General features: G+C 38.1%; 1 protein-coding gene across 1 annotated transcript in view; it reads left to right on the top strand.

Moving 5' to 3' along the window:
* Window positions 1-22125, top strand: part of WBP4 (WW domain binding protein 4) — a 66812-nt gene extending 44687 nt beyond the window's left edge. The window contains exon 10 of the mRNA XM_042977450.1: window positions 20842-22125. Coding sequence (XP_042833384.1) covers window positions 20842-21052 — 211 coding nt within the window. The 3' untranslated portion in view covers window positions 21053-22125. The remainder of the gene's footprint in view (window positions 1-20841) is intronic.
* The last annotated feature ends 3596 nt before the right edge of the window (window positions 22126-25721 follow it).

Raw genomic sequence — 25721 nt, 5'->3', positions numbered from 1 at the left:
GTAACTGAGGATTAAGGATGGTATGCACAATGAAAGTGTTCTAAAACTGGCCAAACAGCATAGATTTGTCAAAGCACCTGGCCAATAAAAAGGATTCCCCACTCACTGTGAAATTTGAGAGGGGTTCCCAGGTAGAGATAATCTCAGAATTTTAGCCACAGAAGCATTATTGGCTTGTCTACAAAGGAAAGCTTTGATTCAGTGAGAAAACATGCAAACCATGACTAAAACATTTACCCATGAGAGGGACAAGTTGTATGAAATCCATTTTTACAAACAGGTTTCCCTGGAATGTACTTTGGAAAAGTGGGACAAGTGATTTAGGCACTTTTTGCTGCCTTATTAACTTTCCTCACCAGTATTGGTTGAGGAATGCTATTATTTTATCAGTAAACCACAGGTTTAAAGCATATACAGAGCTAAGTATTAGGAATCTTAGAACTACTGGTAAGACTAGATTGTTATTTAGTCCAAACCAAAGTTGTCTTTTTATCAAGCCAATGATTATTACATTTCAAATAGTGTTCCTGCTTGCCTGGGGCCAATTGTTAGATATCACTTGTCACTTTTTCCAGATTATCATTTGGGATAATATCCCTGTGGACTTGATAGAGGTTTGGCTATTGGTCTCCTTGAGTGCAGCATTTTTGGCAGAGGTATCAACGAGGTGGTTTCCTTTGGCCTATAAGAGAGTTAAGTCTAGAATGCCTAGGAACCTTAATAATAACTAGAGCTATTGACAAAAGTACAACATCTGATAAATTTTGGACATAAGTCATTTTTAGTTTCATTAGAGGTAAGGACACCTTGTTTCTATAATATTCCAAAGTCATTAGCTCTCCCAAAGGTATACCAACTGTCAGCTTAAACATTTATAGTTTTACCATTGATTAAGGTACAAGCTCAAGTAAGGATGTGTACCTCAGCTTCTTGGGTTGAAGTAGTCAAAGGTTAAAGGTGCCACCTCAATGACTTCAAAAGGAGTATGCAGTAATATACCGGGCACAATATTTACCATTTTTATCCTTTAAATAAGAACCATCAGTAAACCATGAAAAATCTGCATTGGTTTAAGGAATTTCCTGTAAATGGTCACAGGGAATCAAAAGGTGAGCTGTCAGCATTAAGTAGTCATGAGGGATTTCATCCATGAAGGAGGGGAGAATAAGAGGGTTAAGGTTATTGCAATGAGAAAGAGTTATATCGGGAGCAGTTAGAAGGATTTCATATGAGGTGGTGAGCAAGAGTGTGAAGAGAATTCAGGAGGGCTTCTGCTGCACGGGCTCGAGGACACATGAAGAGAATCCCCTATTTCATGAGTGGCCTTAACTAAAAAAGCAGTGGCAGAAATGGCTCTGAGGCAAGGGGGGGGGATATCTCTGTGCCACAGGGTCTACTTGGCTTTAATAGCATGTGGGTCCATGATGGTCCTCATGTTTTGGGATGAGTACTCCAAGGGCCTTCCCTTCCTTCTCATATATGAAGGAAAAAGGGAAAGTTGATAATTAGGATGTCCAAGAGCAAGGGGCTTTATTAGGCTTTAAGTTCTCAAAGGCCATGTCATCTTTCCCAATAACAGGGTTATGTTCGTCACTTTTTAATAAAGCATGTAAAGGTTGAGCCATTATAGAGAAGTTAGGAATTCAGTTTTGACAGTAGCCAGCCAGTGCAAGAAAGCCTTGTAATTACTGCTTAGTTTTAGATTGGGGGAAATTCAGGATGCCTTGAAGTCTACCTGGATCCAAATGTAGTCCTTATTTTGAGATCAGTTGCCCTAAGTGTCTAACCTGAGTTTGAGCAAACTGCAATTTTTCTTTGAAGATTTTATGTCCCTTTAAGGCCAAACAGAGAGGCATATCATCTACATTTTATAAAACAGACCTGCAGAAAACTTGATATCCAAATCAGCTTTTAAGGTTGTGAAAAAGAAGTACCCTGGAGAATTACTCTCCAGGTGTATTTCCATTCTTTCCAGATGAAAGCAAAAAGATACAGGCTATCCCCATCAACTTTAATACTAAAAATGTACTTTTTAAGTCGATTACAATGAAAAGTTTTCTTTCAGTAAAAATGGCAGCTAGTAGCATATGGGGGTTACCAACAACAGGGTGCCAAGGGATAGCAGTGTTATTTATTGTTCAGAGATTTTGGAAGAACCTCCATCCTTAGCCTTTGGTAAAGTACTTACTACAGGGAATAGGGAAGAGGGATAGTGAGGCCCTGGGCCTCGTAATCTAGTATTACAAGTGTGAATCCTGAAAGGGCTTCTTTACTTATCTGGTATTGATTAATTATAAGATGAGGTTTTGAGAACACTATGTGAATCTTGATGGGAGGTTCACTGTAGATTCTGCCAATATCACTTGGGGATTTTGCCCATAAAGAGGTTGGTAGCTGATTCAATAGGAATAAAAGATGTCAAAGGTCATCTAGATCCTCTGTTTGGCTATTTTGATTAATACTGTCAAATTCTAAAATTATTTCTCTCTCTTGGGATAAAGAAGTTCTGACATAATATACTCATCTAAGAAATCTAGGCCCAATAAATGAATAGGGGTGTAATAACTAAGGGGGAAAAAACCTAGACAAAAGGGAATAGATTCAGAGATAGGTACCTGATGACGTTTATTAGAGACCCCCTCTATTTGAACTGTTTTACTACTCCGAGGCAGGGGCTGCCTTGTAGCAGTGGGGTGGATGACAGAGAGTATAGCTCTGCTGTCACTACAAAGAGAGAGATTTTTTCCCAATCTGGAGAGAGGTTTCCCAAAGCTGATTAAGAGGGAAGAGTCCCTGTAGTTCCTCAGAGCCCCATCATTGGGAATTAGGAATTCATTAGAAAGACTGACTAGAGGGCTGAAGGTGCCCAGAGAGCTTAAGTTTATAACAACCTTCTTTTTTTTTTTAAACTGCCCTGGCTCTTTGCAGTATAATAGCAGACACTAGGTTCGTTTGGTGCGTGCGTGCGTGCGTGTGTGTGTGTGTTTAGGGGCCTTCATTTGCCAGAGTTGAAAATTGATCATTTCAGCAGTCTTTCTTGTAGGTGACTCACCTAGGATGCAAGTGAGCAGGTTTGCCATGTTAACTAAATCTGGGGTGGGCAATTTACCATTTCAACCTAGTCCTTTTTTTTTTTTTTTTTTAATATAATTTATTGTCAAATTGTCTTACATACAATACCCAGTGCTCATCCCAACAAGTTGCCCTCCTCAATGCTCATCACCCATTTTCCCCTCTCTCCCACCACCCCATCCACCTCAGTTTGTTCTCAGTATTTAAGAGTCTCTTGTGGTCTGGCTCCCTCCCTCTCTGTCTGTAACTATTTTTCCCCCTTCCCTTCCCCCATGGACTTCTGTTAAGTTTCTCAAGATCCACTTGAGTGAAAACATGTGTGTCCTTCTCTGACTGACTTATTTCACTCAGCATAATACCTTCCTGTTTCATCCATGTTGCTGCAGATGGCAGCATTTCATTCTTTCTCATTGCCAAGTAGTATTCCATTGTATATATAAACCACATCTTCTTTTATCCATTCATCAGTTGATGGACATTTAGGTTCTTTCCATAATTTGGCTATTGTTGAAAGTGCTGCTATAAACATTGGGTTACATGTGTGCCTATGCATTAGCACTCCTGTATCCCTTGGGTAAATTCCTAATAGTGCTATTGCTGGGTCATAGGGTAGTTCTATTTTTAATTTTTTGAGGAACCTCCACACTGTTTCCCAGAGCGGCTGCACCAATTTGCATTCCCACCAACAGTGCAAGAGGGTTCCCATTTCTCCACATCCTCGCCAGCATCTATAGTTTCCTGATTTGTTCATTTTAGCCACTCTGACTAGGGTGAGGTGGTATCTCAGTGTGGCTTTGATTTGTATTTCCCTGTTGAAGAGTGACGTTGAGCATCTTTTCATGTGTCAATTGGCCATCTGGATGTCTTCTTTAAAAAAGTGTCTATTCATGTCTTCTGCCCATTTCTTCGCTGGATTATTTGTTTTCAGGTGTGGAGTTTGGTGAGTTCTTTATAGATTCTGGGTACTAGCCGTTTATCCGATACGTCATTTGCAAATATCTTTTGCCATTCCATCGGTTGCCTTTTAGTTTTGTTGATTGTTTCCTTTGCAGTGCAGAAGTTTTTTATCTTGATGGGGTCCCAGCAGTTCATTTTTGCTTTTAATTCCCTTGTCTTTGGAGATCATGTCGAGTAAGAAATTTCTGCAGCTGAGGTCAAAGAGGTTGTTGCCTGCTTTCTCCTCTAGGATTTTGATGGTTTCCTGTCTCACATTTATGTCTTTCATCCATTTTGAGTTTATTTTTGTGTATGGTGTAAGAAAGTGGTCTAGTTTCATTCTTATGCATGTTGCTGTCCAGTTCTCCCAGGACCATTTGTTAAAGAGACTGTCTTTTTCCATTGGATACTCTTTCCTGCTTTGTCAAAGATTAGTTGGCCATACATTTGTGGGTCCAGTTCTGGGGTCTTTATTCTATTCCATTGGTCTATGTGTCTGTTTTTGTGCCAACCAGTATCATACTGTCTTGATGCTTATAGCTTTGTAGTAGAGACTAAAGTCTGGGATTGTGATGCCTCCTGTTTTGGTTTTCTTCTTCAGTATAACTTTGGCTATTCAGGGTCTTTTGTGGTTCCATACAGATTTTAGGATTGCTTGTTCTAGCTTTGAGAAGAATGCTGGAGCAATTTTGATTGGGATTGCATTGAATGTATAGATTACTTTGGGTGGTATTGACATTTTAAGAGTATTTATTTTTCCAATCCATGAGCATGGAATGTTTTTCCATTTCTTTGTATCTTCTTCAGTTTCCTTCATAAGCTTTCTATAGTTTTCAGGATATAGATCTTTTACATCTTTGGTTAGGTTTATTCCTAGGTATTTTATGATTCTTGGTGTAATTGTGAATGGGATCAATTTCTTTATTTCTCTTTCTGTTGCTTCATTATTGGTGTATAAAAATGCAACCGATTTCTGTATATTAATTTTGTACCTTGTGACATTGCTGAATTCATGTATTAGTTCCAGCAGACTTTTGGTGGAATCTGTGGGGTTCTCCATGTAGAGTCTCATGTCGTCTGCAAAAAGTGAAAGTTCGACTTCTTCTTTGCCAATTTGGATGCCTGTGATTTCATTTTGTTGTCTGATTGCTGATGCTAGGACTTCCAACACTATGTTAAACAACAGTGGTGAGAGTACACATCCCTGTCGTGTTCCTGATCTCGGGGGGGAAAGCTCTGTTTTTCCCCATTGAGGATATTAACTGTGGGCTTTTCATAAATGGCTTTTATGATGTTTAAGTATGTTCCTCAGCTTTCTCGAGGGTTTTCATTAAGAAAGGATGCTGTATTTTGTTAAATGCTTTTTCTGCATCTATTAACAGGATCGTATGGTTCTTTTCTTTTATTAATGTGATGTATCACATTGATTGATTTGCAAATATTGAACCAGCCCTGCAGCCCAGGAATGAATCCCACTTGATCATGGTAAATAATTTTTTTTATATGCTGTTGAATTCGATTTTCTATTATCTTGAGAATTTCTGCATCCATGTTCATCAGGGATATTGGCCTGTAGTTCTCCTTTTTTGTGGGATCTCTGGTTTGGGAATCAAGGTAATGCTGGCTTCATAAAATTAGTCTGGAAGTTTTCCTTCCCTTTCTATTTTTTGGAACAGCTTGAGAAGGATAGGTATTATCTCTGCTTTAAATGTCTGGTAGAGTTCCCCAGGGAAGCCATCTGGTCCTGGACTCTTATTTGTTGGGAGATTTTTGATAACTGATTCAATTTCTTCACTAGTTATGGGTCTGTTCAAATTTTCTATTTCTTCCCATTTGAGTTTGGAAAGTGTATGGGTGTTTAAGAATTTATCCATTTCTTCCAGGTTGTCCAGTTTGTTGGCATATATATAATTTTTCATATTCCCTGATAATTGCTTGTATTTCTAAGGGATTGGTTGTAATAATTCCATTTTCATTCATGATTTTATCTATTTGGGTCCTCTCTCTTTTCTTTTGGAGAAGCCTGGCTAGAGATTTATCAATTTTGTTTTTATTTTTTCAAAAAACCAACTCTTGCTTTTGTTGATCTGCTCTACTGTTTTGTTTTGGGTTTTTTTTTTTTTTTTTTTTTTTATTCTATATTGTTTATTTCTGCTCTGATCTTTATTATTTCTCTTCTTCTTCTGGGTTTAGGGTGTCTTTACTGTTCTGCTTCTAGTTCCTTTAGCTGTACTGTTAGATTTTGTATATGGGATTTTTCTTGTGTCTTGAGTTAGGCCTGGATTGCAATGTATTTTCCTCTTACGACTGTCTCTGCTGTTTTTGCTGTCCTCTTAGGACTGTCAAATCCCAAAGGGTTTGAACTGTTGTGTTTTCATTTTCATTTGTTTCCATGTATTTTTTAATTTCTTCTCTAATGGCCTGGTTGACCCATTCATTCTTTAGTAGGATGTTCTTTAACCTCCATGCTTTTAGAAGTTTTCCAGACTTTTTCCTGTGGTTGATTTCAAGTTTCATAGCATTGTGATCTGAAAGTGTGCATGGTATGATCTCAATTCTTTTATATTTATTGAGGGCTGTTTTGTGACCCAGTTTGTGATCTTTCTTGGAGAATGTTCCATGTGCACTCCAGAAGAAAGTATATTCTGTTGCTTTGGGATGCAGAGTTCTAAACATATCTGTCAAGTCCATCTGGTCCAATGTATCATTCAGGGCCTTTGTTTACTGATTTTCTGTCTAGATGGCGTGTCTAGATGATGTGTTGTAAGTGGAGTATTAAAGTCCTCTGCAATTACCACATTCTTACCAATAAGATTGCTTATGTTTGTGATTGTTTTATATATTTGGGTTCTCCCAAATTCAGTGCATAGACATTTATAATGGTTAGCTCCTCTTGATGGATAGACCCCGTAACTATTATATAATGCCTTCCTTCATCTCTTGTTACAGCCTTTAGTTTAAAAATCTAGTTTGTCTGATGTAAGTATGACTACTCCAGCTTTGACTTCAGTAGCATGATAAATGGTTCTGCATCCCCTCACTTTGAATCTGAAGGTGTTCTCAAGTCTAAAATGGGTCTTTTGTAGAGAGCAAATAGATGGGTCTTGTTTTTTTTATCCATTCTGATACCCTGTGTCTTTTGATTAGAGCATTTAGTCCATTTACATTCAGTGTTAGTATTGAAAGATATGGGTTTAGAGTCATTGTGTTATTCGTAGGTTTCATGCTTGTGGTGATGTCTCTGGTCCTTTGTGGTCCTAGCAACATTTCATTCACAGAGTCCCCCTTAGGATCTCTTGTAGGGCTGGTTTAGTGGTGATGAATTCCTTCAGTTTTTGTTTGGGAAAACTTTTATCTCTTCTTCTATTTTGAATGACATGCTTGCTGGATAAAGGATTCTTAGCTGCATATTTTTCCTGTTCATCACATAGAAAATTTCCTGCTACTCCTTTCTGGCCTGCCAAGTTTCAGTAGATAGGTCTGCTACTACCCTTATGTGTCTACCCTTGTTTGTTGAGGCCCGCTTATCCATGGCTGCTTTCAGAATTCTCTCTTTATCTTTGTATTTTTCCAGTTTCACTATGATATGCCATGCAGAAGATCGATTCAGGTTATGTCTAAAGGGAGTTCTCTGTGCCTCCTGGATTTCAATGTCTTTCTCTTTCCCCAGATTGGGGAAGTTCTCAGCTATGATTTGTTCAAGTATACCTTTGGCCCCTTTCTCTCTCTCTTCTTCTGGAACTCCTATGATATGGATATTGTTCCGTTTCATTGAATCACTTCTCTAATTCTCCCCTTGTGATCCAGAATTTTTTTATCTATCTTTTTCTCAGCTTCATCTTTTTCCATTATTTTATCTTCTATTTCACCTATTCTCTCCTCTGCCTCTTCAGTCCTCCTTGTGACCACCTCTTTTCTAAATTCTTGTTAAGGTATGTTGTTTATATCTGTTTTGAGCAATTCTTTAGTTGTCATTTCTTCCTGGAATTTCTTTTGAGGAGAATTCTTCTATTTCATCATTTTGGCTAGTTTTCTATCCCTAATGTGTTTTAAAAGCTTGTTATGTGCCCTGCACCTACAAGCATTACTATATTAAAGGGGGGTCATATACTTTCCAGGGCCTGGCCCTTCAGGAGGTGTTTTTTAGAGAGTGTGACTTTCTCTCTGTTGTTGTGACTTTGGTTACTTTACCTCCCTACTCGTAGTGATGTTTTGGACCCTCCACCAGGTGTGCTCTGATTTGTTCCTTGAAGTAGCCCTGGAAAGAAACACAAACAAACAAAAAGCAGACAGAAAACATGTAAAGACACTAACAAAAAAAACCAAACCAGAAACACCAACTACAAGTAAAGAACAGCATGGAGGCAGTGCTGATGAAAGAGTACATACAAAGAGAGAAATGACAGGGGCGGGGCAAAAGAAAAAATAAAAATTGACCAGGCAGAGAAACTGTATGACTTAATCCAGAGAGAGAGAGAGGAAAATAAAGAAGGAGGTGGGGGAAAAAGAAAAGATAAAGTTGTCCAGACAGACAGACAATATGGCTTATTCTAGAGAGAAAGAAAGGAAAATAAAGGAGGTATAGAGCATGTATGAAGACAGTGAATTAAATATGTCTGCTTAAACAACTCAACAACCAGAGTAACCAGACTAGAGGAGGGAAGAGAGAAAAAGGAGAAATAGAAGGAAGAATGTATCTATATAAGAATTGTCGGAGAATTAAACCAGGCAATGCAGCAGCACAGGTCTGGAGGAGGGGCCATCTGGGTCTATACCACTCCAGTAGATAGGCATTATCAGGCACAGAGGGGCATGGTTTGGTGTAGGCGGGTCACGCCTCCACTGTGGGCCCCAGGGTCTGATCCCTGAGGCCCCATCTTGGTGGTGGTGGTGAGGAGAAAAATAGCGACACCCCAGTCTCTCCTCCATGGACCAGATGTCCCAAACCACTCTGTTCTAGCCATACTCACTGTGCCGCTGGCCACACAAAGAAGTTTGTCTTGCTCTGCCAACTCCCATGCCCTGGCACTTGGCTGGGATTCAAACTCTCACTCTGTACTGGAGAAGCACTGCTCCGTGCTGCCCAATACATTGTCTCTGGCTGATGGAAGCAGGCAGGGTTTGTCCTGTCCCACAGCACTCCAGGGAGGGGATCACTTTCTCTTACTGCGGACTGCACCCCGGAGCTGGCTCCCCACCCCCCCAGGTGCATGATCTAGGCAGCTGGCCCCAGTCCGGAGAAAGCCCCTCAGAGATTGGATCTTTCTCCGTCCTGGTCTAAGGTTTTTCTGTTGTCAAGATACAGTCCTATGTTTCCCCAGGCTTTCTTTCTCTTCCCCTTGTCTCTCCACAGAAGGGGATCCTTCCCCTCCATTCTTTTTATCTCTCCCCGTTCACCATCATGTACCTGTGGCCCGTCAGGTTGTCCCGGTGGGTCCCTGGAAGCAACCCTGTCTCTTTGCCTCCCAGACTCTTGGAGTTCAAAGTCCTTTGGCTTCAACACTGCTTTGTTTGAGAGACAAGGGAACTTTGGATCCCCCTACTTCTCCACCATGTTGGCCCCTCTCCTGGTCCTTTTAATTAAAGGAGAAATTCCCACTTTAGAACATAAATAAACATAAAGTTAAATGCTACCTGAGTGGATTTAACATCTAAAGAAAGATCAAAATTTTCTTTAAAGACAGTGTGGAGTCAATTATAATAGTCATGAACAAGTTCATCAAGCTTTTGTGTGCTAATCTGAGTTTTGTTTCAGTCAACAGGCTTAGGAAGAGCGACTGTAATTGCTTGGTGATTTCCAACAAGTTTTCTAGCATCTTACCACAAGTTAGATGTTTGTTTTTCTAAATACCCTTCAGGATATTCTCCTCTGGCTGGTTCCATCCAGTGTTTGGCCTGGTTCTCACCAACAAGCACATGGAATAATTGGTATAAATCTGAGAAACCAAAGTGGTAAATTTGAATAACTGTTGAATTCTTCAGCAAACTTATTGGGGTCCTCAGTCATTTAGGGAACTTTTTACCTATGGCTCACAATTCAGCCTTAGTCCAGGGAACAAGGAACTTGAAGTTTATTTAGTTCCTCAGAAAACTTAACTTTAAAGAACCAGGTTTTAATAGGTTCAGGAGAGGACGAAGCAGAGAGATTAAAAGGCAAGTTCAGCAGAAAGAACAGACAAAAGTGTTGCCAGAGGTGGGTCCTGAGCACAAGATGGGTGCAGATGGAGGGAGGGAGAAAACGGCCTCAGAAGCCATTTTGATGGCTTTTGTTCTGATGGCTTCAGTTGTTTGTTTGCCTCAGTTGATTTGTAAATAGCATCTTGCAAAAAGGCAAACTTAGTATCCTGAAAACATATGGAACCCTCAAGGTACAATTTAAAATAGGCATTCCAGAGATACAGAGTTTGCCGGACAAACACAAGATAAAGGAATTCATGACCACTAAATAGCCCTACAAGAAATGTTAAAGGGGACTCTGCATGGATAAACCATAAGTAGGACTAAGTAAAGTAGGAAACACAAAAGCAGTATAAATAAGTATATTTAAAATTCAGTCAAGGGATTCACAAAATAAATTATGTAAATAAATTCACAAAATAAACAAATTATGAACCATATACCTAAAATATGGGCATGGGAGAGAGAAGGGTAAAGAATAGGTTCAAATTTAAGTGACCATCAACTTAATATAGAATGTTACATGCAGAAGATATATACACACCCACACATGTGTATACACATACACACACAAATTACCATTATATATACATGCATGTATATATATATAATGGTAACCATGACTAAAAAACCAGTAATAGATATGCAAAGACTAAAGAGAAAGGAATCCAAGTATATCACTTAGGCCAACTAATCATGAGATAAAAAGAGAAGAAAGGAACAGAGAAGTACAAAAACAACCATAAAACAAGTAACAAAATGGTAATAAACGCATACCTATCAATAATTACTTTGAATGCAAATGAACTAACTCCAGTCAAAAGACATAGAGTGATAGAATGGATAAAAAAGCAAGACCCATCTATATGCTGCCTACAAGAGACTCATTTCAGACCTAAAGACACCAGAATCAAAGTGAAGGGATAGGGAAATGTTTATCATGCAAATGGATGTCAAAAGAAAGCCCAGGTGGCAATACATGTATCAGACAAAATAGGCTTTAAAATAAAGACTGTAACAAGAGACAAAGAAGGACACTATATAATACTAAAGGGGACAGTCCAACAAGAACATATAATAGTTGTAAATATTTATGCACCCAAAATAGGAGCACCCCAATACATAAAACTGTTAATAACAAAAAGAAAGTAATTGAAGGTAATACATTAATAGTAGTGTACTTTAAATTTTTTTTAACATTTATTTATTTTTGAGAGACAGAGTGTGAACGGGAGGGACAGAGAGAGGGAGACACAGAATCTGAAGCGGGCTCTGAGCTGTCAGCACAGAGCCCAACACAGGTCTTGAACCCTGTGATGAGAGATTCAATGAGAAACAATGAGATAATGAGCTGAAGTCAGACGCTTGACTGAGCTACCTAGGTACCCCTAAAGTAGGGCACTTTAACAGCCCACGTACATCAACAGATCATCCAAACAGAAAATCAACAAGGAAACACTGGCTCTGAACACATTGCACCAGGTGGATTTGACACATGTATTCAGAACATTCCATCCTAAAACAGCTGAATACACATTTTTTTCAAGTGTACATACACCATTCCCCAGAATAAATATTATGCCACAAAATAAGTCTCTCATGGAAAAGGTTGAAGTCATACCATGCATCTGTTCTGAACACAGTGCTTTGAAACTAAAAGCCACAAGAAAAAACCTGGCAAGAGCACAAATACATGGAGATTTAATAACATGCTACTAAACAATGAATTGGTCAGTCAAGAAATTAAAGAGGAAATAAAAAATAACATAGAAATAAAATGAAAATACAATCATCCAAAATCTTTGAGATGCAGCAAAAGCTGTTCTAAGAGGGAGGTTTATAGCAATACAGACCTACCTCAAGAAGCAAGAAATATCTCAGATAAACAACCTCATACCTATAGGAGCTAGAAAAAGAAGAACAAAATCCAAACCAGTAGATGGAAGAAGTTTTAAGTGTTAGAGCAGAAATGAAATAGTAACTTAAAATACAGAACAGGTCAATGACACCAGGAGCTCATTCTTTGAAAAGATCAACAAAATAAGCCTTTTACCATACTTACTCATCAAAAAAAAAAAAAAAGACTTAAAATCAGCAGTGAAAGAGAATAACCACCAACATCACAGAAATACAAAGGATTATAAGAGAATATTACAAAAAATTATATGCCAGCAAATTGAACAACCTAGAAGAAACACACAAATCTCTAGAAACATATATATAACCTCCCAGTCAGGAAGAAATAGAAAATTTGGACAGACCAATTACCAGGAATGAAATTGAATCAGTAATCGAAATACCTCCCATAAACAAAAGTCCAAGACCAGATGGCTTCACATGTGAATTCTACCAAACATTTAAAGAATTAATACCTAGTCTTCTCAAACTATTCCAAAAATCAGAAGAGGAAGGAAAGGTTGCATATTCATACTATGAGGCCAGGATTACCCTGATACCAAAACCAGATTAAAACACTGCAGAAAAAAGAATGATAGTCCAATGTCTCTGACGAATATAAATGCAGAAGTCCTCAACAAAATATTAGCAAACTGAGTCCAACAATACATTTTAAAAATCATTCACAGTCTAGTGGGATTTATTCTGAGGATGAAAGGGTAGTTTAGTATTCCCAAATTAATCAGCATGACACATCACATCAATAAGGGGAATGATAAAAAGCATGTTATCATCTGCACAGATGCAGAAAAAGCATTTAACAAGGTACAACATTTATTCATGATAACCCTCAACAAAGTAGGTTTAGAGGGAACATAGTTCAACATAATAAAGGCCATATATGGAAACCCCACAGTGGACATCATACTCAGTGGTGAAAACCTGAGCTTTTCCCTTAAGATCGGGAGAATGACAAGGATGTCCCCACTCACCACTTACATTCAACATATTGTTGAAAGTCCTGGACACAACAATTAGACAAAAACAAAAAGTATTCAAATTGGAAAGGAAGAAATAAAATGTTCACTGTTTGCAGATAACATGATACTATATGTAGAAAACACTAAAGTTCCACCAAAAAACTACTAGAACTGGTAAGTGAATTCATTAAGGTCACAGGATACAAAATCAATATATAGAAATACAGGGCACCTAGCTGGCTCAGTCAGTGGAGCATGCAATTCTTGATCTCAGGGTCGTGACTTCAAGCCCCATGTTGGGTGTGGAACCTACTTAAAAAATGTTTTTCAGAAATCTGTTACATTTCTATACACATAATGAGGTAGAAAGAAGTTAAGGGGAAAAACCCCTTTTAGTGTTACACCAAAAAATAGTAGAAACCTAACAGTAAACTTAACCAAAAAAGTAAAAGAACTAAACTCCCAAAAACTATGAAACACTGGAAAAAAAAAACCTATGAAACGCCGATAAAAGAAATTGAAGAGGACACACACAAATAGAAAGACATTACAAATACTGTTAAGATGTCCATACAACAACAACAAAAAAATCTGTAGATACAATGCAATCCCTATCAAAATACCAACAGAATTTTTCACAGAACTAAAATAAATACTAAACTTTGTATGGAACTACAAAGACCCCAATAGCCAAAGCAGTCTTGAAAAAACAACAAAACTGGAGGTATCACAACCCCAAATTTCAAGATATACCACACACCTGTAGTAATCAAAACAGTATGGAATTGTCACAGATATAGACACATATATCAATAGAACGTTATAGAAACCCAGAAATGAACCCACAATTATATGGTCAATCTTTGACAAAGGAGGAATGAATATACAATGGAAAAAAGTTTCTTCAATAAATGGTGTTGGGAGAACTAGATAGCTACATGCAAAAGAATGAAACTGGACCACTTTCTTACACCATACACAGAAATAAATTCAAAATGGATTAAAGACCTAAATGTGAGACATGAAACCATAAAAATCCTAGAAGAGAGCACAGACAGTAATTTCCCTGACATTAGCTGTAACAATTTCTAGATAGGTCTGCGGAGGCAAGTGAAACAAAAAATAAACTACACCAAAATAAAAGCTTCTGTACTGCAAAGTAAACAACGAAGAAACATGAAAGCCTGCTGAATGGGAGAAGATATTTGCAAATTACATATATGATAAAGGATATCCAAATATACAAAGAATGTATACAACTCAACAAAACAAATATTCCAGTTAAAAAATGGGCAGAAGACATGAACTGACTTTTCTCCAGAAGAGACCAACAGATGGCCAACAGACATATGAAAAGATACTCAATATCACTTATCATCAGGGAATTGCAGATCAAAACCACAATGAGAAATCTCTCACATCTGTCAGTATGGCTAAAAACTAAAATACAAACAATAACTGTTGGGAATGCAAACTGGTACAGCCACAGTAGAATATAGTATGGAGATTCCTCAAAAAATTAAAAATAAAACTACCATATGATCCGCTGATTTCACTACTGGATGTTACCAAAGGATACAAAAACACTTAATTTGAAAAGATATATGCACCTCTATATTTATTGCAGCACTTCTTACAATAACCAAACTATGAAAGCAATGCAAGTGTCCATCAGTAGATGAATGGATAAAGAAGAGGTTGTGTATACATACAATGGAATAGTATTCAGTCATTTAAAAAATGAAATCTTGCCATTTGCAGCATCGTGGGTAGATCTACAGGATATAATGCTAAGTGAAATAAGTCAGAGAAAGACACATACTGTATGATTTCACTCATATGTGAAATTTAAGAAACAAAACAAATGAACAAGGAATAAAAGACAATCCAAAAAAAAACCCAGACTCTGAACTAGAGAGCAAAGTGATGGTTATCAGAGGAGATGGGCAGGAGGGGCGGTGCATGACACAGGTAAAGGGGATTAAGAGTCCGCTTATCTCAATGAGCACTAACATACAGAATTCTTGAATCACTGTATTGTACACCTGAAACTAATACTATATGTAAGAAAAATTTTAATAAAAAATAAAATAGGCATCCCAGTCAGTTGTGTTTTTGTTTTTCTGCAAGTCACAGCTTTCTAATTTGAGTAAAACAAGTTTGTGAAGATTAAAAGTTTCCCATAATAGCCATTGAGGTTCAAAATTACTTTTGGCGAAGTTGATCCATTTAGTTATAAATATACATGCATGAAGACGATAGATTTTTTTTAATTTTTTTTTTTTTTTTTTTTTTTTTGAGAAGACAGGGAAACAGAATCCCAAGCAGCCTCTTCCCTGCCAGCACAGAGTCCGACGTGGGGCTCTACCCCACAAACCGCAAGATCATAACCTGAGCTGAAGTCAAGAATCAGACACTTAACTGACTGAGCCACCCAGGCACCCCAATAAGAGACCCTTTTTTTTTTTATGTTTAGTTTTGAGAGAGAGAGTGAGCATGAATGGGGGAGGGACAGAGAGAGAGAGGGAGATACAGAACTTGAAATGGGTCCCACGCTCTGTACTATCAGCACAGAGCCCAATGTGGGGTTTTTTTGTTCTTATTTTAGAGAATGAGTGAATTGGGGAGAGGGGTAGAAGGAGAGAGAGAATTTTAAGCAGGCTCCATGCTCAGTGCAGAGTCCAATGCAGGGCTTGATCCCACCACCCTGGGATCATGACCAGAGCTGAAATCAGGAGTAAGATGCTCAAGTGAGCCACAGGCACTCCAGGACGTTAAATTTTAAACATAAAACCAGCCAGAGTCCCAGAAACATGAGGAGAAGTGGGGGGTACCCTCAAGCATTTTGATAACTGTTCTCCCATTTCTTAGAGGCTTTTCTCTAGAGCAGAAAGAAATTTCTAAACAGCACAGTTTCAGGGCGCATGGATGGCTGTCAGTTAAGCATCCAACTTTGGCTCACAATCTTGCAGTTTGTGAGTTCAAGCCCCACATCAGGCTCTGTGCTGACAGCTCAGAACCTAAACCTGCTTTGGGTTCTGTGTCTTCCTTTCTCTTCCCCTCCCCCACTTGTTCGTTTTTCTCTCTCTCTCTCCCAAAAAATAAATAATAAAACATTTACAAAAATAATAAAAAAATAAACAGCACAGTTCCAACAGGAACAGTCTGGTTCTAAAAAGGAATCAGACCAAAGGCTAGAACAGTTTCAGTAGGCACAGTCTGATTCCAGGCAGGAGTCAAGCCAGAGACCAGCATGGTTTCATCATGAAGTCTCGTGTCCTAAACGGAGTCAGACTGAAGGCCACACAAGTACTCTCAGAGATTGAAAAAACAAAAACAAAAACACAAGGCCTGAAAACAGATTGCAAATGAAGACTGGAGGCTTAAACACAAAGCAGGGCGCTCAAAAATCCAGGAGAAAACTTACCTTCAAACTCTGTAGGTGGTGAGAAGACAGCGTACCCAGTTGGCTCTGTAGATACCATCATCTCTTCGCTCACCAGCCTTAGAGTTGTTGAAGGTCTTCACTAGGTCTCATTTTTGATCATCAAGTAATGCTGACTTTAAAAATAAAACTGCCAGGGGCACCTGGGTGGCTCAGTTGGTTAAGCCTCTGTCTCTTGATTTTGGCTCAGATCATGATCTCATGGTTCATTAGTCTGAGCCCCATGTGGGGCTTCATGCTGATGACACAGAGCCTGATTGGGATTCTCTCTTTCCTGTTCTCTCTACCCCTCCCCCATACTCACTCTCTCAAAATAAACTTTTAAAAATAAATAAGATTGCCAGTTATTTTACCAGCAAAAAAAAAAAAAAAAAAAAAAAAAACAGGTTTATTCAGTAATACTAGAGAATTGCAGTCCAGGACAAACAAGATAGGGCAAAACCATAGGCAAGAATTCAGAAGGAAGGAGAGGAATGCCCTTTAATAAAGAGGAAAACAGGATGTTGAGAAAGCTGTTATAAACAAAATCCATTAGAGTAAATTGGGAACTGGAAGTATAGTGGGTTTTCACTGGCTGAGGTGTCAGTGTCTCATTGGCTGGATTGTTGCTTGGGGGAGGAGGAAAGCCTTTCTTCCTCCTGTTGGGATAGCAAAATAGTATCCTTGTGCAAAGTCCCTCTCTTCCCGTTAGGTCTGGAACTGAGAAGTGAGAAGTTGTGAGAGCTTGCCCTGCTGGCCTGACTCCATTCTAAATGAGATTTCCTTTAAAAAAAAAAAAAAAAGTTTCCTTTAATTAATTTTCACATTTTAAAATATGCATGTGGCAGGGGTGTTTATTTTTTCACCTTTATTATGTTGTGTTCAAATACTATAACCTTTACAGTTCTTGCATTTTGAATTTGGAAATGAGTATGGTTTTGTGGAAGTGCTTGTATAATTATTTTTTGTAGCTGTTCCAAAGTTATTTGAATAGACATTTCTCTGTAATAGATTTACTTGCAGTCTATTACCTTTTCTTTCAAATACAAACTTCTTTTAAATCTGTCATAAGGATATATATCCTACTTTACTGCCACTTCTGTTAACCTCCACTTAGGAACTTCGTAGAACCATCATTTCAAAGATGGAACCCTTCTCTATTTTATCTTTCCCATAATTCCCCTTAAGAAATGCTAGGGGCAGCTGGGTGGTTCAGTAGGTTAAGTGCCCAACTTGATTTCGGCTCAGGTCATGATATACAGTTCGTGGATTCAAGCCCCGCATCAAGCTCGGCACTGGCAGTGCAGAGCCTGCTTGAGATTCTCTCTCTCCCCCCCCCTTCTCTGCCTCTACCCAGCTCTCTCTCTTTCTCAAAATAAATAAACTTAAAAAAGAAGACTGTTACAGCTTGATCACTCTAACAAAACATAATATGAAGCACCAAGATTCAAATGAAATAAATGAATCTCACATCAAATTTTCTTGGATACAGATTCATTTTTCCAGTGACCAAACCCTGCTACACTTCATTCCTCAAATGTTTCTCTCCTTGGCTAATAGAATTTCTTAGTTTCACCTGGAAGCAGAGTGGTCTAGGGGAAAAAAATACAGATTTTAGGTCAGAAAGGCCTGGGTTTTAATCCAAGCTCTATGTACATAACAGTTTGATCAAGTTATTTAACCTCTGTAAACCTCAGTTTCCTCTCCTGTAATAAAAGAATAAAAGCCAAGAATTAATACTGTATCAACTGCAGGGGCTACTAACCTTAGAAAAAGCACCATCGTTGGCAGTCTAAGAGAAAATAGGGAAGTAGTAAAAATAAATAAAAGTGGCATTTATTATATATGTATATAATAATTCTATATGTATATAATCAATTATATATAGTTATTATATTCATATAGCATATTAATATATAATAAAACATTTTATATAATATATACATTATGTATATATATATATATATTTTTTTTTTTTTTTTTTTAAGTATCTGTTCTTATGAGAGAGAGAGGCAGAGAGAGAGAATTCCAGGCAAGCTGTATACTGTCAGTACAAAGCCCAATGCAGGGCTCAAACTCATGAACCATGAGATCATGACCTGAGCTTAAACCGAGAGCCAGCCACTTAACCAACTGAGCCACCCAGGAGCCCCTAACATATATTTTTAATACAGTAAAAAAAAGTTTTGGAAGGCATGTTTTCAAAACAAATCAGATTTAAGACCAGTTCCAGTGAGAATCCCTATTTGCTGCATCCCCTCATCAGATTTTGAGGAAATGTTTATCACATTATGATCTAAGATAGATTCTTTCTCAAGTGTTTGTTATATTATGTGGAAAAGTTTTGTTTTAGTTTTGAACTAGCCATTACTAGCCTGAAATTTTATTTTTATACTTATATTCTCTGTTTTTGTTTTGTTTTAAGACTAACAAACTTCCAAACTGTTTTTACATTTTAAAAAAATTAGTGGTGCCTGGCTGGCTCATTTGGTAGAGCGTGTGACTTGATATCAGGGTTGTGAGTTTGAGCTCCACAGTAGGTGTAGAGATTACTTAAAATCTTAAAAAATATTTATTACAGGGGCACCTGGGTGGCTCTGTTGGTTCAGTGTCCGACTTCGGCTCAGGTCATGATCTCGCAGTCCATGAGTTCGAGCCCCGCGTCGGGCTCTGTGCTGACCGCTCAGAGCCTGGAGCCTGTTTCAGATTCTGTGTCTCCCTCTCTCTGACCCTCCCCCGTTCATGCTCTGTCTCTCTCTGTCTCAAAAATAAACATAAAAAAAAATTTTTTTTTTTAAATATTTATTACAATGCCTAGACACCTATTTTTTTAAACCTGTTTCTTATTCGTGTGTATATAGGATGGGACATGAAAAGATTTTGTAAAACTATTTTTACAGGCCTTTCTACAGAGTCTTTCTGAGAGGGAAGCAAATTTGTTTTCATGTACTTTTAAGATAATTGACCTGATAGCATATATTAAGTTTTAGCCAACACAAACAAATGGAAAGATATTCCATGCTCATGGGTTAGGAGAATTGATATTGTTAAAATGTCCATACTATTACAGCAATCTACAGATACAATATAATCCCTATCAAAATACCAACAGCATTTTACGCAGAACTAGAACAAATAATAAAATTTGTATGGAACCCTAAAAGACCCCAAATAGCCAAAGCAGTCTTAAAAAAGAAGAATATAGCCGGAGATATCACAACCCCAAATTTCGAGATATACTACAAAGCTGTAGTAATCAAAACAATATGGTATTGGCACAAAAATAGACACACAGATCACTGGAACAAAATAGAGAACTCAGACATAAACCTGTGTTTATATGGTCAATTAATCTATAACAAATATTAACCAGTTAATCTTTTGGTTTCAAGTGATAGAAACTCAAGTTACCTTAAATAAAAAATAGGTTGTTAGTTCAAAGATTCCCAGGAAAGTCTGACTGCCAGGCTTGTGAGAAGGGCAGGAATTGGACTCAGCCTGAGGGGTTACTAGAGCAAGTCTTGAAACATTGGCAGGATTCTCTTTCCCCCTGCTGCTCATTGCTCCTTTTCCCTATAAGCCACCTTTATTCTCAACCATTGCAGGATTCCTTTAAATAGGAAGATATATAGTTCCCCACAGGTTTTACACTCTTAGTCACTAAACAGTTAGTTAAACATAATGGTCTTTCTGGGCCATGTTCAAAAAGCTCATGGGTGGGACTGATGAGTGTGGCATGGCTTAGTTGCTCTTTCAGGGACCAGTTGACTGTGTGGAGGGTGGAATACTGTGATAGGTTCATGTCAGTCAGGTACCAATCTCTAGACTAGTCAACCGATTACTTTCACTAATCATGTGGGTGGCTAGATCTTAGATAGAAAAGGAGTGCTAGGCAAACAGCCATGTAGAGTCTCCTGCCCTAGGACAGTGGGATTCCATGGTTTTCATCATGTGCTCTGTAAGCCCCCAGAGCCCTTGTCAGTTCATGGCAAAACCAGTTTTCCATAAATAACTGTCACATATCCACCTTTGCAACTTGTACTGCTAGTTCTGTATAAGCACAAGCATTTCCTTTGATGATACATGCTTTGTGCAGAAGGAATAAAAGAACAGAATTTAAAAGAATAGAATAAAAAGAATTTTCCAGACACGTATCCCCCGAAATAGGTACTCTGTATTTTAAATAATATTTTTCAAGTATTCAAATAGTATTTTTCAAGTTTCCTACTTTGAAATGACTTTTAACTTCTCACTATCATTAGAAAGATGATCCTGGGCTTTTGGTGGACTCAGAGGTTAGGTAAAGGTTTGTCTTAGTCTAGTAAATAATGGTTTTGTTCTTACTTTCTGTTTCAGTGAGGAGGTAGATTTTGAACTTCCATGCACTGAAAATGAGTGTGTATCAACTTCAGAACCTGATATTGGTGGACAATCTAAAATGGTATTTAAAGAAAAAACAGTCACTTCTCTTGGAATCGTGGCAGATGGAGTGGCCCCAGTCTTTAAAAAGAGAAGAATTGAAAATGGAAAATCTAGAAATTTAAGGCAACGAGGTGATGATCAGTAATTGCAAAAGAGCTTTTTGTACCTGCTTTTCAGACCGCATGGAGACTATACATCTTGAAGCTCCTCTGTGTTTGTTTAAATGCTAAAAATTTAGATTTATTCTAAATGTATTTTCTGTGAATCTAAAATAAATCTTTTTTCATGTGAAACTTATTTTTGCTCCTAAAATGGAAGCCTACCACCACATTTCATTGTAATACAGTGTATTATATTGAGTGTCTAAAAATGCTAATTATGTCGTAATATAAGATGCTATGTATCTGTTACTTAAAACATGGAAAAACAAGGCCTTTATTCCATTCTTACTCATAAGCACATTCTTATCCTGCACCGAAAATGCATTACTTTTGCACACTGATACTAACTTATCCAAGAAATAAGAATCAGACCACATAAGAGAAGATTCACAGGCCCATGATGGTTCAGTTCTAAGGATTCTGTCAAAAGGCTGATACAGAATGTTTATGTGTGTTGGCCTACCATACCCAGTTTAAGGCTAAGGGCCAAGAACCAGGACTGCAACTCAGGAACTTTAAATGTAGTGCTTAATATGGAATGAAATTTGGACCAAAGGTAGAAATGTGTATTTCCCCAGTTTGGTTCAAAGCAGGAAGCATTGTTTAAACATTATTACTTACCTTGAGCTAGGCATTATGCTAGGAGCTGAGGATATAAAGATGAATAAGCTATATCCCTGTTCTTCATGATTTCACATGCTAGCATAGTCCTTCTCTCAGTCATGCACTCTGTTTCAAACAGCCTTAGATATACTAGAAAGTAATTTTTCAGGCTTATTTAAAGCTATGTAGATAAAGGCTTGAACAAAAATAGTATGATCTCTGACTTCAGTAAAGTTTTAGTATTCCCTTAGACAAATTGGAAATATCTTTTCTGGTTACATTTCTTAACAAGTAGAATTTTCTTATTTTATCCATTTGAAGATGGTTTCTTCCCTTTATTACTCCAAATTCTTAAAATTATATTTTTTATAAATTGTACAGTATTTAACGTTTGGTAGTAAATATTTGTCTTTTTAAGTTTACTAGTGTACATGTAAGAAAATGATAGCTTATTAAAAACTTTATGAATGAGTTAATATTGGATTGGATTTTTTTTTTTTTCCTAATACTGATCAGAGTTAACAGCATTGGTGAAACAGTATTTGGAGATTTGACTATATTTGATCAGTCTACTTATTTAGGTATTTCATGAATACATAGCGTATGAAGAAATATTTTAGGCTCTCAATAGTGCATTTGTCATCTACCTAAGCAGTACATTTTGGTGCTCAACTGCCCTTAATTGGAGAAAGTAATAAGACCATAAATGGAATGCTACTTTATTTTACCCCCACGTAGCTCATACAAAATACGCAAAAAACATACCTTATCATCAGGAGCTTGGGAAGATGGTGGATTAAGAGAACCCCAAGCTCACCCTGTCCCACATTTACAACTAGATACCATCCATATCCAGGTCAATAAACCAGAGAATGATCTGAAGACTGGCAGAACAAACCACAGCTAAATATAGACGTGGAGCTGCCTCACAAAGGTCAGGACGGTCAGCTAGGCAGAGGGAGGCTGCCAGCAGGAGAGAGGGAGCTCTCCTGTATGGAGAGAGCAGAGATACAGGCCATCGCACGCAAAGAAAGCTAATCCCCATAAGGTTGGCTTTTAAAGCCTGTGTTTGTAAAACCAGTGGGACTTGGATCCTGGAGTCAGCCAACTCTGCACTGGGCAAGCGATGGCTGTGTCTCCGCTCTTACAGAGCAGCTGGCTTGGAGAGGCAACATAAAAATGGCAGCTTACACAACGCCAGGAACAAATAGGAGAGCTGTTCCTACCGAGTATGGAGCATGTTAAGGGATTTGGAAAATGAGGGAGCTGGCAGGTACTGTTTTCCTCCCTCACCCACCAGCATAGACAGAGCCACCTGCAGGAGGTGGTACTGCACAGACACTTGCTTCCGAACGTACTACCAATATACCATCCCCACAAGTTCTCCAGAGCACTTTCCCCCTCCAAGCCTGGAGGCCTCGTCCCTGGGCTCAGTGCAAATTTTGCTAAAGCTATGCTTACACCCTGCCTAGCCACCAGGTATTGCCTGCCACTGTGCAAATCACCCAGCGCTGCCCCATGCCCAACCTTGAACACCCACCACTTGGCCCCAATGCACAAGTTCCCAGCTGCCACAATATTTTGCAAAATCTAGCATAGGACTAGGGTCCCAACACAAATTTTGCTAACACTGCTTCCCACTCCCAAGTTCCCCTGTGGGCACAGGCCATCAGAGCTGGTCTGCCAGAGTCCCACTAACACCACAGAGAACAATCACAGCCCACAACATGCAGAGAGTCAGTGCAGACAACTGCACTGAAAGGAAAAGTGACACGACACCAGGATGTCAACACACATAGGTACTCTCCTGCAATGTCAGGTTCTGATGAACAGGGGATACTGCACTGCAGGGCACTCCAGGACCTCCTCTTTATAAAATCGCTCCTTTTAAGAACAGAATACCTAGCTGACAACACACAGAAACACAGAGAGAAGCAGACAAAATGAGAGAAAATTTTCCCAGCTCAAAGAACAAGACAAGTCCATGGCTAAAGATCTAAGCAAAACAGATACATCTAACACACCAGTTTAAAGCAATGACCACTAGATACTCACTGGACTTGAGAAAACTGGACATGAGACACTTAACTCTGATAAGGAATAACATAGAGATAAAGAGCTCAATAAATGAAATAAGAAACACGCATGACAGAATGAGTAGTGGGATGGAAGAAGCAGAGGAACAAATTAGTGACCTAGAAGACGGAGTAATGGAACATAATCAAGTTGAACAAAAGAGAGTAAAAACAATTACATGAAACAAGAACAGACAGGAAATTTAGCAACTCCATCAAATGTAATAATTTCATATTATAGGACACCCAGAAGAAGAGAGAGAAAAAAGGGGGTAGAAAATTAATCTGAAGAAATAGCTGAAAGGTTCCCTAATCTCGGAAGGAAACACCTCCAGGTACAGGAGGCACAGAGATTTCCCATCAAAATCTACAAAAGCAGACCCACACCAAGATACACTGTAACTAAATTGAAAAAATGTGGTGATAAAAGCAAGACAGGGGCGCCTGGGTGGCTCCATTAGTTGAGCATCCAACTCGGTTTTGGCTCAAGTCACGAGCTCATGGTTTCTGAGTTCAAGCCCTGTGTCAGGCTCTATGTGCTGAAAGCTTGGGATTCTCTCTTTCTCTCAATAAGTAAATTAAATAAATAAATAAATAAATAAGAAAGCAAAACGAAAGAAGTATCTTACAAGTGAAACCCCATAAGTGGCATGACATATTCAAAGTGCTGAATAGGAAAAATCTGCAGGCAAGAATACTTTATTCAGCAAGGTTATCATTCAGAATAGAAGGAGAGATTAAGAGTTTCCGAGACAAAAACTAAAGTTCATGACCACTAATCAACCCTGTAAGAAATATTAAATGGGACTCTTTGAGTAGAAAGGGGGGCATGGCTAGCTCAATCAGTAGAGCATGTGACTTTGAGCCCCACAGTGGGTGCAGAGATTATATAAGTAAATAACTTTTAAAAAATAAAAAAAAATACAAATTGGTATATATATATATATAAAGGAGAGACCAAAACTGACAGTAAAAAGGTAGGAAATACAAAATCAGTATAAATGAATATTTCTCTATAAAATCAGTCAAGGAACTACCCCCAAAAAGGATATAATAATATATACCTAAGACATGCAGAGGAAAGAAGAATGAGTTCAAACTTAAATGATCATCAACTTAATATAGACTGCTAATGCAGAAGAATTTATATACAAACCTAATAGTAACCATATATCAAAAACTACTAATAAACATGTGAAGAATAAAGAGAAAGAAATCCAAATAAATTTCTAAAGAAAATCAGCAAAACTTGAAAGAGAGAATGACAAGAAAGGGTCAGAGAAAATCTTCAGAAACAACCACAAAACAAGTAACAAAGTGGCAATAAATAATATCTGTCAACGATTACTTTTTAAAAATATTTTCTTTGAAAGGGAGAGGGACAGAGAAAGAAAGAATCCCAAGCAGGCTCCACACCCAGCACGGAGCCCAAAGCAGGGCTCGATCTCACAACCATGAGATCATGACCTGAGTGGAGCCACCCAGGTATCGCAATAATTACTTTGAATGTAAATAGACTAAATGGTCCAATCAACAGACATAAGGTGACAGAATGGAAAAGAAAAGTAAGACCTGTCTATATGCTGCCTACAAGAGACTTATTTTAGATATAAAGGCACCTAAAGATTGAAAGTGAGGGATGGAAAAATATCTATCATGCAAATGGATGTCAAAAAAGCTGGAGTAGCAATACTTCTATTAGACAAAAGAGACTTTAAAACAAAGACTGTAACAAGAGACAAAGAAGGACACTATATAATAATAAAGGGGATGATCCAACAAGAAGATATAACAATTATAAATATTTAGGCAGCCATCATAGGAACACCCCAAAACATAAAATAGTTCCTAACAAATATAAAGGAACTAATCGATAGTGGTACAATAATTATAAAGGACATGGAGTGCCTGGGTGGCTCAGTCGGTTGGGTGTCTGATTTCAACTCATGTCATGATCTCATGGTTCGTGTGTGCG

The sequence above is a fragment of the Panthera tigris genome, chromosome A1 (assembly GCF_018350195.1).
Source record: "Panthera tigris isolate Pti1 chromosome A1, P.tigris_Pti1_mat1.1, whole genome shotgun sequence".
NCBI lineage: Eukaryota > Metazoa > Chordata > Mammalia > Carnivora > Felidae > Panthera > Panthera tigris.
Note: the sequence above shows the minus strand (reverse complement) of the source record. Positions and strands in the feature narration are given on the sequence as shown.